The 14,869-nt window shown below is 45.0% G+C and overlaps 1 protein-coding gene across 1 annotated transcript in view; it reads left to right on the top strand.

The window, feature by feature from the left end:
* Positions 1-14,869, top strand: part of LOC103257134 (AF4/FMR2 family member 1-like) — a 104,689-nt gene that overhangs the window by 9,630 nt on the left and 80,190 nt on the right. Inside the window, 2 exon segments of the mRNA XM_021710810.1 lie at positions 12,454-12,575; positions 12,953-13,855. Coding sequence (XP_021566485.1) covers positions 12,454-12,575; positions 12,953-13,855 — 1,025 coding nt within the window.

Here is a 14,869-nt window from a genome sequence, read left to right as displayed (position 1 = left end):
TATTTCAGCAGTCTCTTGAGACACAAGATAAATTTGGGAGTGGTTTGTTTTTCTCTTGTTTTCTGTGTGGGACTTGAAATTTTGTTGATGTATTCATCAGTTTAGAGACTATAACTGCCTACTTTTAAAAAGTTAGGTATTTTGAAAATGTTTATTTTTAAGATGTATGGTTTTGTTTTTGTTTTGTTCCTTAGAAGATGCTGTTACTTGAATCTCTGGATCTGAGTGCCTGGATTGGGTAGGCAGAATTCCCTCCATCATATGGCCTGGGGCTTAGGGCCAAATGCAGAGTAAGGAGTAGGGGAGGAGGGGGACTGATCAGTAACAGCTTCATCCTTCCTGGGGGTTGGTGTGGGACATCAGATGGTAATTGAGCAGATAAATGAGCAGACAGGGTCACTTTAGATAGCCATAGAAAGAGATAGCATGCTTAAGGGAAGCACTAGACAGCACCTGCTGGTGGGGAACCTGGCCGAGGAGCTGATATTTAGCCTAAGATATTAATACCAAGAGAGCCAATTGTCCTGAGCGCTAGAGGAGAGCATGCAGATGGGACCAGCAGGCACAGCTCAGCCTGTTCTAGGGATGAAGGGAAGGTCAGTGTGACTAGTATTTAAGGGAGAGTGAGGAGGATGATATATCTGGGAGGCAGCAACTGAGGAGAAGTGTGCTGAGAATGGGGCCTTGTAGGCCAGACTTCTGGATTTTAATTTTTTAAAAATAGAGACAGGGTCTTGCCATGTTGTCCAGGCTGGTCTTGAACCCCTGGCCTCAAGCGATCCTCCTACCTCAACCTGCCAAACTGCTGGCATTCATTGTAGGTGTGAGCCACAGCTCTCGGCCTAATTTTAATTTTTAAGTTTTGAGTGATTCAAGAAACCGATGGAGGGCTGTCAGTGGTGGAAGGAACCACTTACTCTGACTTGCATTTTAAAATTCTGTCTCTGGAGCCTGTATTTTCTTGTGTTTTCTTCTGTGATGCCTTTATAGCAGCATGAAGAGATTATTTGGTGTGTGTGGGATTTTTGTCATTGCTGAAGTTTTCATCCTAGAAGTATCTTTTAAAGATTATTCTAATCTGTTTATTTAAATGTGTACCTGCTATATGTAACCCATATATGTAGTGCCTTTGAAGTTTTATGATTAATGAATAAGTATAGTGAACTAAAGAATAAAATCTGTAACGTTAACTGATAAACATCAAGCCTGAAGCTACTTTCTTGGCTGATCTAGGAAAGGGTGATGTCAGCTTCCTTCTAGGTTTGAGTCATTTGATGGGTAAAACAATTTGGTAAAATGGGTTTTAGGTGTCAGACAATGAATCATATTTTGTCACCAAACAATAAATAGACTGGCAGAATTCTGGATCATTTGAAGTTGAGTAATGCTTGAATATAATTATTTCAGTCAAAGATAGTGGCCTCGTACAGTGGCTCACGTCTGTAATCTCCGCAACTTGGGAGGCCGAAGCAATAGGATTGCTTGAGCCCAGGAATTTGAGACCAGCATGGGCAACATAGCGAGACCTTATCTCTGCAAAAAATAATTTTTTTTTTTTTTTTTGAGTAGGAGTCTCACTCTGCCCAGACTGGAGTGCAGTAGCATGAACATGGCCACCACAGCTTTAGTCTGCTGGGCTCAGGTAATCCTTCCACCCTAGCCTTCCAAGTAACTGGGACTACAGGCACATGCCACCATGCCCGGCTAATTTTTTTATTTATTGTAGAGACAGATCTCACCAAGTTGTTCAGGCTGGTCGGAAACCCCTGGACTCAGGCAATCCTCTAGTCTCTGCCTCCCAAAGTGCTGGGATTACAGGCATGGGGTTGTGGTCATGCCACTGCGCTCCAGCCTGGGCAACAAAGTGAGAGCCTGACTCAAAAAAAAAGATATGTATGAAGCATGGGATGTTGCTAAGCACCGTGCTAGGTACAGGGCCCTCAGGAATAGTTCTTGCCTGCAAGGAGTAGCTCCCCATGAGAAGGTAAATCTGTGGGCACATATGAAGTCCATCTAGTGTGGGTGACTGTAAACATAGGCAGCAGATGTAGCCCAGAGACAGAGGCAGTGACACTGAGGAAGACCTTTGAAAGACAAGTTAGGAATTCATTAGAAAACAGGCAGAAAAGGCTTGTGTTTCCCCGAGCCCCCCAGTTTCTTGGGCTCAAAGGGTCGACAGGTGAGGCAGTGTACAGATACCAGGAGGGGGGGGGTGTTCTTACCTGAAGGGCTGAGAGGCAGCCGGAAGCCAGTTGATGGAGGCCTTCCTTGGCATACCCACCCAGCAGCTTTCCTCTTGTAAGCAGCAGGGAGCTCAAAGGGTTTTCTTCTGGTTAAATTTTTTTTATTATTAAAAATTATTTTTAAAATATGTTTTTTATAAAGACAGGCTGGTCTCCAACTCCTGACCTCAAGCAACTCTCCCACCTTGGCCTCCCTAAATGCTGGAATTGTAGTTATGAGCCACTGCACCTGGCCTCAAAAGGTTTTCAGTAGGTGAATAACATGATTCAATTCATGGTTTTTACCAAGATCAGTGAGGTAGCTGTGTGCGGAGAGATGCTGGGAGCCTGCTGGGGCTCCGTCCTGAGCAGTGATAATGTCCCGTAACACTTGGTTTGAATTTTATATGCTTCACAGATTTAATGCCCAAAACATTTTTTTTTTAAGTTGGGTGAATGAATTAAATGAAATAAACATTAAAAAAAAAAAAAAAAGACCCTAGTCTTGCTTGCCTACATGTTTTTTGAGTTTGTGACTTCAGGATTTAAAAAATATCTGTGATGAGGTAGAATTTCACCAGCCTCATTATTTCTTTTCTTTTCTTTTTTTTGAGTTGGAGTCCCACTCCTTGGCCCAGGCTGGAGTGCGGTGGCACGCATGCTCACGGCCACCCCAGCGTCGACCTGTTGGGCTCCAGCGTTCCTTCCGCCTCAGCCTTCCAAGTAGCCGCACAGGCGTGCACTACCACACCTGGCTAGCCTCGTTATTTCTTAGGTCCTTCGTGGGCAGTTGCCTGTGTGTTTGAGATAAACAATGTGGTCATGAGCCTGTTGCTCTGGCTGATCCTAGTGTATACCAGCCTCGCAGGGGGAAGAGCCAGCTTCTGCCCGTGTTACTGCTGGGTGCCACATGAGGAGGGCCAAGGGGCTGCAATCACGTGGCACTTGTCGCCAAGAGCCTTCATAACTAAAGGGGACAGGTACATAATTAGGCAGGTGACAGATTTAATCTCAGGGGAGCCTGCTGTCATCATGGGGCCATTTCTGTGTGTCCCTTCGCTTGATGGCAGGTCAGCCCTCTCAACATTTCAGGTAGACCTTCTCAGAGACAGAATTTTCTGGAATTTTTCAGTAGCATTCACATGTTTATGTTCCATGTGACATTACAAAACCTGTTTAATTAAGCCATAGCTGTAGCTTGTGCAATCTTTGAGGTGAGGAGGGATTTCTTTTCACTGGCGTGGCTTGTGTGGTTATTCTGTTTGCGTGATGGCCTTCCTTTGTCAGCACTAGTTTTTAAAAGACTTTTTGGAAGATGAGAAACTTCGTGTGCTGCTCAAGGGAGCACATGGACTCATCTTGCTCTTTTCGATTCATCCTGCTTTTCTGTTGGAGCTGCAATCCCCACTCGCAATTTCCCCTACTCTTTTAAAACCAATTGATCAGGAAGACAAGTTCTTGTGCTTTTCTATCTGTAGGTTGAAAAAATAATGCCGCTCAGTGAGACAGGGTTTCACTCTGTTACCCAGGCTGGAATACAGTGGCGTGATTAAGGCTCACTGCAGCCTTGAACTCCTGGGTTCCAGCGATGCCCCTTCCCCAGCCTCCCAAGTTGCTGGGACTCCAAGTGTGAGCCACTATGCCTGGCTAATTTATATTTATTTTATGTAGAGGCAAGGTTTTACGATATTGCCCAGGCTTGTCTTGAACTCCTGGCAAGCGATCCTCCCACCTTGGTCTCTCAATGCACTGGGATTATAGGCGTGAGCCACCTCTCTCAGCCTCAACATATCTGATCTATTAAGAGAAACAAATTGGGTTTATACCGACTACCTCAGTTAAAAAGCCTCAGCTGGTATTTGACTTCTGGGACACATCTCCAATCTACTGTAGGCAGGGAAGTTCTGCTGTATGCAGATTGTCTGTAATTATTTGGTAGCAATCTAAGACTGAGACTAGGATTCGAGTCATTTTTCTAGAGCTTCTGATGAGAGTTACTGCAGAAATGATGAACACCTCAGCATTTCTCTAACCCCATTTGATGTTGCCATATGTATATCTTTTTTTAAAAAAAATCAGAACTTTTATACAAATAATAAGTGAATATACTTTCTTGTGAAAATAATGTGAAAACAAAATGCTCCTGACCACGTTACCCCCTAGCCTTCTCCACTTTGTGACATGTATCCTTTCAGACCATTGCTGCTTATTAACAGCCATGCAGGGGTACCTGGTAGGCTCATTTTGAAAGGTAAATCAATATGATGTCTCTCATTAGGCTTGGTTTGCCTAGTGTGGAGTCTTTCTCAATTTACAACTTGTATTATACATTTAAGATATGCAAAGTAGCTTACTGACTTTGAATTCTAGAGTTTATGAAGTGTTTGAAGAATGTGAATTTCATTCACATGTCACTCTCTGAGAGGAGAGTGAGTTGGCAAGAAGTTATGTGGGCAGTGTTTTCAAGGTCAATTGAATTTTGCAAAATGGGGTCACATAATACTTTTAAAAAGTATTATCATGAATTATAATAAGGCCAAACTTTCTGTAGCAAGCAAGTGAGTAAAGAGTGTGAATACATTGAGATAATCCCCCAAGGGCTCCCCCAGGAAGATAGCAGAGATGATGCTATTTTGTCATTGCACTTGGCTGGAGTTTTTTAATATAAAATCAGATAGTAACATTTTGTGTTTTAGGATTAAGTCCCTGTTTATTTGTAAACAGAAAGAACATTGTGCTTGTGAGGTGATGCCGGAAGGCATTAAGAGTGAAAAACTTCAGAAGATTAAGCTGAGTGACTTAAGATGAGAAAGCCTGTTGCAAATTCTTTCACTTATATGAAGTAAGGAAAAAATTCTCCATTCTTTGAAGCCACATTTATTTTGCCTTCAAACATGTAGCCACTTGGATTTCTCCTGTTTGATTTGTATTTGGGAGTGATACAGTTTAATGGCAAGCTAGTAAGGTGCTTTGGAGTCTGATGATATTTTTTCATAAGGTCTATGCGTGGAAAATGTTTTCCAGATGTTAGATGGTCGGGACATGGAAAGAGAGGACTGGGAGATTGGATGGAAGGAGGGGAGAGTTGGCTTTCAAAATCAAAAAGTTGCTTGCATCGCAAGGAAGAGCCCAGACCTTCTGTCTTTTTGCCTCCATCTCTTTGTGAAATGTGTGTATACCTCACCATTCTCTGAGCCAGGGTTGCCCAATTTCTGTGGATTTTCTGTGTTGCTCTGTCCTTTGTGCATTCAAATCAGCATGGCAGAGTGCTTCCAAAGAGCAACAAGGCCTGATCCTTTCCAGAGATTATGTCCACCGTCGATTTTAGGATTTCCCCATCTTCCAGCCAGGAGTCCCATCCATGCCTCTGAAAATAAGTACCCAGGAGAAATGGCACTCCATCACCAAGGGAGAATAGGAATGTCCACCTTGAGTTTTCGGGAGAGTTGGTGACTTCTAACAGAGGAAGTCCCATGTGCAGTGACCAGTCAAGGGTGATAAATGGGTAGTCAGCTGTGCACAGCCAGCCCTGTGGGCTGGGAGTTGCCATGGCAGCACTGAATGGCATTCGGGAATCCTGCATGACTAACCTAGTTTAGCAGCAGAGCCGTGGGCTCCAGCCTGGGGAAGGTGCTTGTGGCCAGCGATGCCAGGGCCAGCACGCCCCACATCTCATGCCCGGCTCAGCCTTTCTGTGACTGTCTTGTCCTCATCCACACACGCTATTTCCTTTTTTAGTGCAAGGGAAAGGGAAAAGAGTCACTCCCACTGATTCTCACTGAGGATAACTTCTTATATTTCATCCCAGTCTCTTCAGTACATCCCCCATTCCCCTGTACCCCCAGGGAGACGCACTTGAAAGTCAGAGCAAATGTGTCTGGACAGGCCCCCCAGTGTGGGATCGACTCCATGACTGTATCCAGGGGGCTCAGTCACTGCTCGGAATTCCTTGGGATTTGTACCATCTCTCCAGAGGGAGAGGACCCTGGCTCCCATTAGATTGCAGAAGCTCCCTTCAGGCTCCTGTGCTGAGGGAGTGGGGAATTTGGTCCATGGAGTATCCAGACACCTCATTGGCTTGTGCATTTATGTTCTGCAGGCTGGGTTTTCCTAGGTGACTGCTCCCTCCCCTGGCTCTGGACATAAGCTGTGGCCTTCCCCATCGGCCTTTCTAGTTGTTCACTTAACAAATACCTAAGGTGTGCTGTAGAGACCTTTTTGAGGTATTATGTTGAACCTTTAAGATGGTAGACGTTGGTATATGACCTGAAAGCAAGAACTGCCTTGGCTACTGAAAGGGAAGGTGATTCCCTATCTGAAGATACTTTTGCAGACTTCTGGTGTAACCATGATGTCTGGTCAGTGTTTGGACCCTCCCCACGTGGGGCACTTCAGTATGTGGACTTGTTTTGTAGGCTGTCAGCTGCTTTGAACCACCAGGTGACTTAATGTTCTTTTTTCTCCCCAGATAGGGCCTCTTGGGCTGACCAGGAAGTTGACCTGGGGCCCTAGGAACATGGCCTAGATCATCCAGCCAGAAGTTAATGGGTGTCATGTTGGGCATATTATGGTTTTCTTAGTACAAGTTTATTTACAGCCTGTCCTTGAAAAAAATTCATGTGAAGGGGCCAAGTGTGGTGACTCAAACCTGTAATTCCAGAACTTTGGGAGGCCAAGATGGAGGATCGCTTGAGCCCAGGAGTTTGAGACCAGCCAGGGCAACATAGCAAGACAATGTCTCTATAAAATAAAAAAATTAGCTGGGCATAGTAGCACATACCTATAGTCCCAGCTACTTGGGAGGCTGAGGTGGAGGGATTACCTGAGTCCAAGAGATCGAGGCTGCTGTAAGCCATGATCGTTGTGATCACACCACTGCACTCCAGCCTGGGTGACAGAGTGAGACCCTGGCTCAAAAAAAAAAAAAGGTGAAGAGTCCCTTTGCACATTGGAGATGACTTGTGAAGCCTGAGTTATGATGGGGCCAGTAACGTCCAATCTGTATGTTTTAATTAGGCTCTACAATAAGAATTGTGGCAGTTTTAATAACTTGAAAGGCAACTTCCTTTTGTTGGCTGTCTTTGTCTCAAAGGGGCCGTCTGTTTGGTCCTTTGAGATTGCTGTGCTGGCAGGAATAATAATTAAACTGTATATGCGCTTCATGGAGACTAAGGCATCGTGAGTGATTAGGAGTGAGCACACGTTAGCATGCCTTCTTTGACATCAGCACCCTGCTTAAGGCAGCCAGCAAGCTTTGCTGGCCGCACTGTGATTGAGAACATAAGCTTTGTTGCTGGGCATTTGAATGTTCGGGTCTACCATTTATTAGCAAGTCAGTCTCTGAGCTTTTTCACTTGGAAAGTGAGGTTAACAATCCCACTCTTGTGAAGTTTAAGCAGTAGACTGAGGTGACACACCTCCATCAGTGCTGACTGAGTAGCAGGTGCTAAGTGGTGCCATTCCTGGCTAGGCTGCTGCTGTTGCTGGCCTTGTTGCTTTTGTTTTTGTTTTGTTTTGTTTGAGTCAGAGTCTTACTCTGTGGCCCAGGCTGGAGTGCAGTGGCATGATCACAGCTCACCACAGCCTCGCTCTCCTTGGCTCAGGTGATCCTTTTGCCTCAGCCTCTGGAGTAGCTGGGACCACAGCCACACACCAGTGCCCAACTAGTCTTTTGATTATTTTTTTGTAGAGATGGAGTCTCACTATATTGTCCAAGCTGGTCTCAAACTCCTGGGCTCAAGCAGTCCTCTCGCCTTGGCCTCCCAAAGTGCTGGGGCTATAGGCATGCACCACTGTGCCTAGTCGCTTTTGTTTTGTGGTGAGCTCCGAAAGTATGTGCTCTCGCATACCCTGCAGGGCTGAAAATGTGTTCAGCATACAGATCTCAGGCACTGCCTCAGATATACCAACCTGAAACTCTGTATGTCTCTGGATCTGTGTTTTGACAGGCCCTCTAGGTGATTCTGACTCAGTCAAGTTTCAGAACCTCTTAGCTAATGCACAGGGCTATGTAGAAATCAGCCAAGGAGTACTTGTTACTCACTGTTTGGATCAGTGAGAAAGTCTGGCCAGACGGATAATGGGAGGAGGTTATCCTGGGTGTGTATGAGAATGAAAAGGCGTTTTTCCTTAACATAGGACCCCCCCCAAAAGCTACCTTTAATTAAAGTGATAGTTAACTTGTGATTATTCAAAGCTAATTACAGAGTTTGTGAATCATGGAAGACATTTGCTGCTTCCTAAAATTCCCTTATTTAAATTTTTTTTGCCAGCCATTCCTTCCTTATTTACATGTTGGCTTAAAAATCAATGATCTGTGTAGGCCGAACACAGATTTACTCATGCTACGAATTTGTGTGTGTCATGCTACGAATTTGTGTGTGTGTGTCAGAGTTTCATTCTGCTGCCCAGGTAGGAGTGCAGTGATACAATCATGGCTACCACAGCCTCGACCTCCTGGGCTCAAGCAATCCTTCTGCTTCCTGAGTAGCTGGAACATCAGGCATGAGCCACCACAACCAGATATGTTTTGATTTATTATAGAGACACGACCTCGCCAAGTTGCCCAGGCTGGTCTCGAACCTCTGGACTCGAGCAATCCTCTTGCCTTGGCCTCTCAAAGGGTTGGAATTACAGGCGTGAGCCACTGCACCCGGCGTGTGTGTGTGTGTGTGTGTGTGTGTGTGTGTGTGTGTGTGTGTGTGTGTATTGATTTACATTTTCCCTGATCTCAAAATGGAATTAAGAAAAAATATTTGTGAAAAAAGTTGCCTAGGAACTTGTAGCAAACCATTCCCTGAGCCTTTGCTGATTTGCAGCAAGCAAAAAGCCAAACAAGCCAGAAGGCTGCCCAGTGTGATTGGCAGTACTCTGTTAGCTGCAAGGAGAGAGGTGCCCACCTAGAACTGGAGCACGCACCACCCTCTGTTCTGGGAACTGCCTGTTTCTGCAGCCTTCCTGTGCCCTGCCAGGAGCTTTGGGGAGTGAGATCCTAAGGGGGCTTGCAGCTCAGTGTGGGGAGAGTGAATTTCTCTCACTATGACTGGGTCTCATAAAACTCATCCTCCTAGGGATCTTTAAGATGTCTTTCTTAACTCACTACTTAGAGTTTTCCATTGAAGGTTGATGACAAATTAAAAAAAAAAAGTCTCAGAATTGGCTTAGAAGTACGTGTCTGCCAATAAAATCTTGGTGTGAGTTTTTAATATTTTTTGGAACCAATGAAGCAAAACCTTAATTAACCAGGATCCTTAGTTTAATAGGATTTCCTCCCTGTGGGAAGCATCTTGATTTTAGAATCACATAGTAATAAGCCACTGTTAGGAATTTTGTGAAAGAATGGCCTAATTGAGTTCTTCTGGCTATTTCTGTAGCAGTTTTCATTATTTTGGAATGAAAATCTAGAAGTGTGGAGAAACCCAACTGAAGCTGAGGTAAGGCTGAGCTGATTGATTTTAAAATGTTTTAGTAATTTTAAGCCAGTGTAACTTTGTTGAAGGATAATTATGTATGTGGAATGATGGGAAAATTGAATGAAGACCCTGAGTAGCCTGTGAGTTGAGGTGCAGGTGCCACACCCTCAGTTTTGATCCTCAATTGAGAATTTTGTCATTTGGAGTTCCCCTCTCTGAGACAGAGGTAGCACTTATGATGCAAAGCCCAAGGCTGTGAGCACTCACCAGCTTTGAGGACTCCACTGTTGAAACTGACAGTATCAGAGAGAGTGCTCCCTTAGTAATAAGCACAGTTAAGTCCCTGCTTCTGGTAAGACCCCACTTGTTCATCAGCCTGTCCTGACTGCTGCGCGGTATGTGTGTGCACAGGGGAGACTGGGGATATAAAACTTGGACATTCAAGTCACTCAGAGGATTCTTGGATGCCCAGCTCTTCCCTGCAAACTGACTCAAAGTGGTTGTAAAACCAGTTTAAAGAAAAAAAAATTCCTGATTAGCCCCTCTTACTTGGCTTCCATGGTCATATGCTAATAGTATATGATCTTTTGAACCAACAAGAGGAACTACCGAAATCATAAAACAATCCGAAAGGAATTCTCATGTGTTCATCAAGTCCACTGTGCTACTGCCAAGCAGAAGTGAGTGTACCTGTCCCAACACGTGAGATTCAGACTTAGAGAAGACTCACAGCCAGTTTCTGAGTTAATTTCTTCTCCTCTTAAGTATGTTGATTAGCATAAAACTTATGGTTATGAGAGTTCTCTTGAAATCTGATATTGTGATATCTATCATCTAGGAATTTTTTTTGAACAAAACTTTCCTCTAGCACATCCTAGCAAATTTATTCAGGTAGTTTAGTGTGCCCCCCTCCCCCGTGGATTGAAAGACTGTGAGAACAGCAGATCAGTTTTAGATGTTATACTTTTTAAAAATAGTTTTTGCATATGTCTTCCAGACATAAGTCTAGAAAAAGAATTGTAGGTTTTAAAAAAATACACTGTAAGCATAGTGGTTGTTTCTTAATCTAAAAATATGTAATGCAAAGTACAATGCTTCATCACCAAGAGAGAGACATCTCAAGAGGTTCTAGCTTGATGAGTTCCTATCCTAGCGGGGAGGGGGGAGCAGAGAGAGAATCGATGTGTTAGGTGAGCACACATTTTGTGGATATTACAGTGAGTGGCATTTGAATCACTCCTGAGATTTACTGGAAGCAGAAAGCTAGGGATGTGGGGTGGGGTATGTGGGAGAGAGAGGCAGTGGAAATTTGTGATTCTCAGGAAAGCATGAAAGTCTAGGGTGTCACTGAAGAGTTGTTCAGAGTGACTGGAATACAGAGATGTTGGTAAGAGTCACACTGACTAGGGAAGCTGCTCCTGGAAGAATTGGTTATCTTTCAGTAGAGAGGGTTGGGTGGAGCTTGGAGGAAGAGGCTGCCTTGCTGGGTAGGTTTGGGGAACTTGACTGTCAAGTAGAATGCCTATGGCAGGCCAGCAGGGGACACTGGGATGATTTCTAGAGAGTAGATCTGTACAAGATGATGGAGGGATTTGAATGCCAAAGCCATGATGTAGCACTTACTCCACAGTAGTCAATAGCCATCAACTGCTTATTTTAAAATACATGTAGTGACATGAGGGCCGTGGCTTTAGTCTGGGTTTCTTTTTATGAGAAGGCTGAATTAGAATGAGAAGATGTGGCGAGGCAGGGAGACCAGGAGGCTCTTGTTGAGGAAGAAAGAGCAGCCAGGAGAGAGGAAGGAAGCCAGGGAAGAGGTGGGGAGAGTGCCTGGCTTCAGGGCTAGAACTTAACGGCACCCACAACTTTGGCTAGAGAATTGGGTATTTTCCTGTCTGTTCAAATGGCATTGGGGAAGTGAGTCAATAGATTTCACAGAAGCAAATCTATGAAGACAAAAGTCATGGGATGGCTCTTATTTTAAGCATTTATTAGGCACCACATGTGAATGTCGGAGTGACCAGTGCGGCTGACAGCCAGGGAAACTGCCAGTTTCTGATGCTGAATGAGTCTTTCCTCTCCATCTCTGGGATGTTTCTCAGGGAGTGCGTTTTAACCCCTTTGGTGCCAGGGCTGATGATTTAGGGGACATTCTTACGTGGTTAAGCAGAGGTGTCTCAGTAGGTAGAGCTGACATCTGTAATTGAATTTTCTCATCCCTGACGTTTGAAATGAGAAATAAACGTCATTTGTGGGGGGGTGGTATTTACATGCCAAGACACTCCCAGTAGAACAGGCTGAGAATAAAGTAAATACTGTTTTGGGTGCCTGGTAATCTTTTAATTATGAAATAAGCCTTTTGATTTTAATCTTCCCAAATCTACGAAACTGATCCAGGAAAACAGCATTTTGAAAGTTCACATCCTGCTGACTCCTTCAGATGAAAAGCTGCTATCTCTACCCCCTATTTTGCAAGCTGAGAGTAAAAATGTCGTTAATCTCACCTCAGTTCCACACTGCCTATAAAAGAATGTTCAGTTTGGAGTCAGGCCTGAGCCATAGCTGAGACTGTAGCCCGGAGTGAATGTCTGGGTTTCTGGAGCTAGGACCTGAGGATGGAGGTTCATGGCCAACTGCCTGCAGCCTTCATCTAGGAGTGGGCTAAGGGACTCACTCTTTCTTTAAATCACATCCCTTGTCATCGCCTCTTCCTAGACTGTCCCTGCCTCCCTCTATACATGTATGTAAGTATACACAAGAAAACTTGGGTCCACATAGATAAATTTTATTGTTTTTGTTCTTTTGCGGCATCTGAAACAGTTTATACAATGATGACAGAAACCTGCTTCGAATTAGAGAGAAGGAAAGACGCAACCAGGAAGCTCACCAAGAGAAAGAGGAGTTTCCTGAAAAGATCCCCCTTTTTGGAGAGCCTTACAAGGTATTGACTGCTAGAAGGTGAACATCTGATTGATCTCTGATGAAATGAGTCTATGTAATTGAGTTTGTATAAGGGTCACAACTGTGAAAATGAGATAAATTATTCCGGAGATTGTTTTTGAAAACAAAATACGAAAATTCTCTGAAGGTGGTAAGTCAGAGTGACAGAAGTTTGTAGTTTTCTTTTGTAATTAGTAGTATGTGTCCATGGAAGACTTGCCATCAGGGGAGTTAAGTTAAAACTGCGCACTTAAATTCTGTGTGTTACACATTAAATGGAGGATTTTTTTCCCTTAATGTAACAGAAATCATTAAGTGATAGTTTTCCTTAGGTTTTTTTTTTTTCCTTCATTCTCTAATTCTGCTATCTTTTTCCAGAAAGCAAAAGGTGATGAGCTCTCCAGCCGGTTACAGAACATGTTGGGAAATTATGAGGAAGTAAAGGAGTTCCTGAGCCCGAAGTCCCATACACACCACATGGACGTTTCTGAAGACAGACTGGGGAAACCCAAGTATCCTGCGCTTCCTGACAAGGGAGTCAGCCTTCCACCCAACACCTTCCACACTAGTGGCCACCCTTCGTCCATCCACACTCCCACGTCCGGACCACTTCCTGTGGGCAGCATTAGCCACAATTCAAAGATGGCGCAGCCAAGAATGGAACCGATGCCAAGTCTCTATGCCAAAAGCTTCGGCCCACCGGACAGCCAGCACCTGACCCAAGAACCCCTTGGTCAGGAGAGCTATAGCTCTGGCCATCACAAAAAAGGTGACCAAAGAGCAGGCGGAGACCCTTGTGCTTCAGTGACAGGCTTGGTTCCAGAGAGGGCGCTATCTCCCTTAATCTCCTCCTTGCCTTCTCCGGTGCCCCCTCTGTCCCCTCTACATTCCAGCCAGCAAACCCTTCCTAGAATGCAGGGAAGCAGCAAGATGCATAGCAGCAACAGTAACAACAAGGGCTACTGTCCAACCAAGTCTCCCAAGGACCTCCCGGTAAAGATCCGTGATAAGGACACGTCGCAAGACAGTCTGGTGGCCCCCCCCCAGCCACCTTCTCAGACGTTTCCACCTCCCTCCCTCCCCTCCAAAAGTGTGGCCATGCAGCAGAAGCCTACTGCTTATGTCCGGCCCATGGATGGTCAAGACCAGGCTCCCAGTGAGTCTCCCGAACTGAAGCCGCTGCCAGAGGACTACCAACAGCAGAACTTTGAGAAAACCGACCTGAAAGTGCCTGCCAGAGCCAAGCTCACCAAACTGAAGATGCCTTCCCAGTCCGTGGAGGTGAGTGGACTTTATTCTCTTGGGTGCTCCCAGTTTGAAGTCAGATTTGAAATGGAAGTGTGGTGAATGAATGGGCATGGGTGAGATGAGGTCTTGGCTTCAGGGTTGAGGAATTTCTTTTTGGCTTTAGGATCTTGTTAATGACCCATAAAAAATTCAGGTCTGAGGTGGACTACTGATGATAGATACTGAAATGCAATTTGCGGCCACTGCGCCTGGATTATTTTTAAAACTTATTTATTTATTATAGAGTTGTGGGGTACAAGTGAGGAGTTACTACATAAATAGGCTGCATTCGCCGGGCACAGTGGCTCACACCTGTAATCCCAGCATTTTAGGAGGTGGAGGTGAGAGAATTGTCTAAATCCAGGAGTTCAAGACCAGACTGGGCAACTTTGCAAGACCCAGTCTCTACAATAAATCAAAAAAATTAGCTTGGTGTGGTGGTGTGCACTTGTAGTTCTAGCTGCTTGGGAGGCTGAGGCAGAAGGATTGCCTGAGCCCAGCAGGGTGAGGCTGCAGTAGCTGTGAGCGTGCCACTGCTTTCCAGCCTGGGTTTACAGAGTGACACTCTAACTCAAAAAAAAAAAAAAAAAAAAAATGCTGCATGTAGGCGAAGTTTGGGCTTCTAGGTGACCCTCACCTCCCCCTGGTAGTAGACTGGTACTCTTTGTGTTCAACTACGAATTTTTTTTTTTTTTTTTTGTTGGAGTCTCACTCTCACCCAAACTGGAGTGCAGTGGCTGCTTCCGGCTACTGCAACCTCGACCTGCTGGGCTCCGGCATTCCTTCCACCTCAGCCTTCTGAGTAGCTGGAACTACAGGCGCGTGCTACCACGCCCGGCTAATTTTTTTTTTTTTTTTACTTTGTTGTAGAGATGAGGTCTTGTCAAGTTGCCCAGGTGGGTCATGAAACCACGGGCTCTTCGAGTTGGCCCCCATGGACAGGCAGGGCCCAGGCCCCCATGGGTGGCTCAGGCCAGAAAGGAAGGGATTGCTTGTAGGGGTGGGGGG

This window comes from Carlito syrichta, unplaced genomic scaffold (assembly GCF_000164805.1).
Source record: "Carlito syrichta isolate Samal-C Ts95f unplaced genomic scaffold, Tarsius_syrichta-2.0.1 Scaffold301560, whole genome shotgun sequence".
NCBI lineage: Eukaryota > Metazoa > Chordata > Mammalia > Primates > Tarsiidae > Carlito > Carlito syrichta.
Note: the sequence above shows the minus strand (reverse complement) of the source record. Positions and strands in the feature narration are given on the sequence as shown.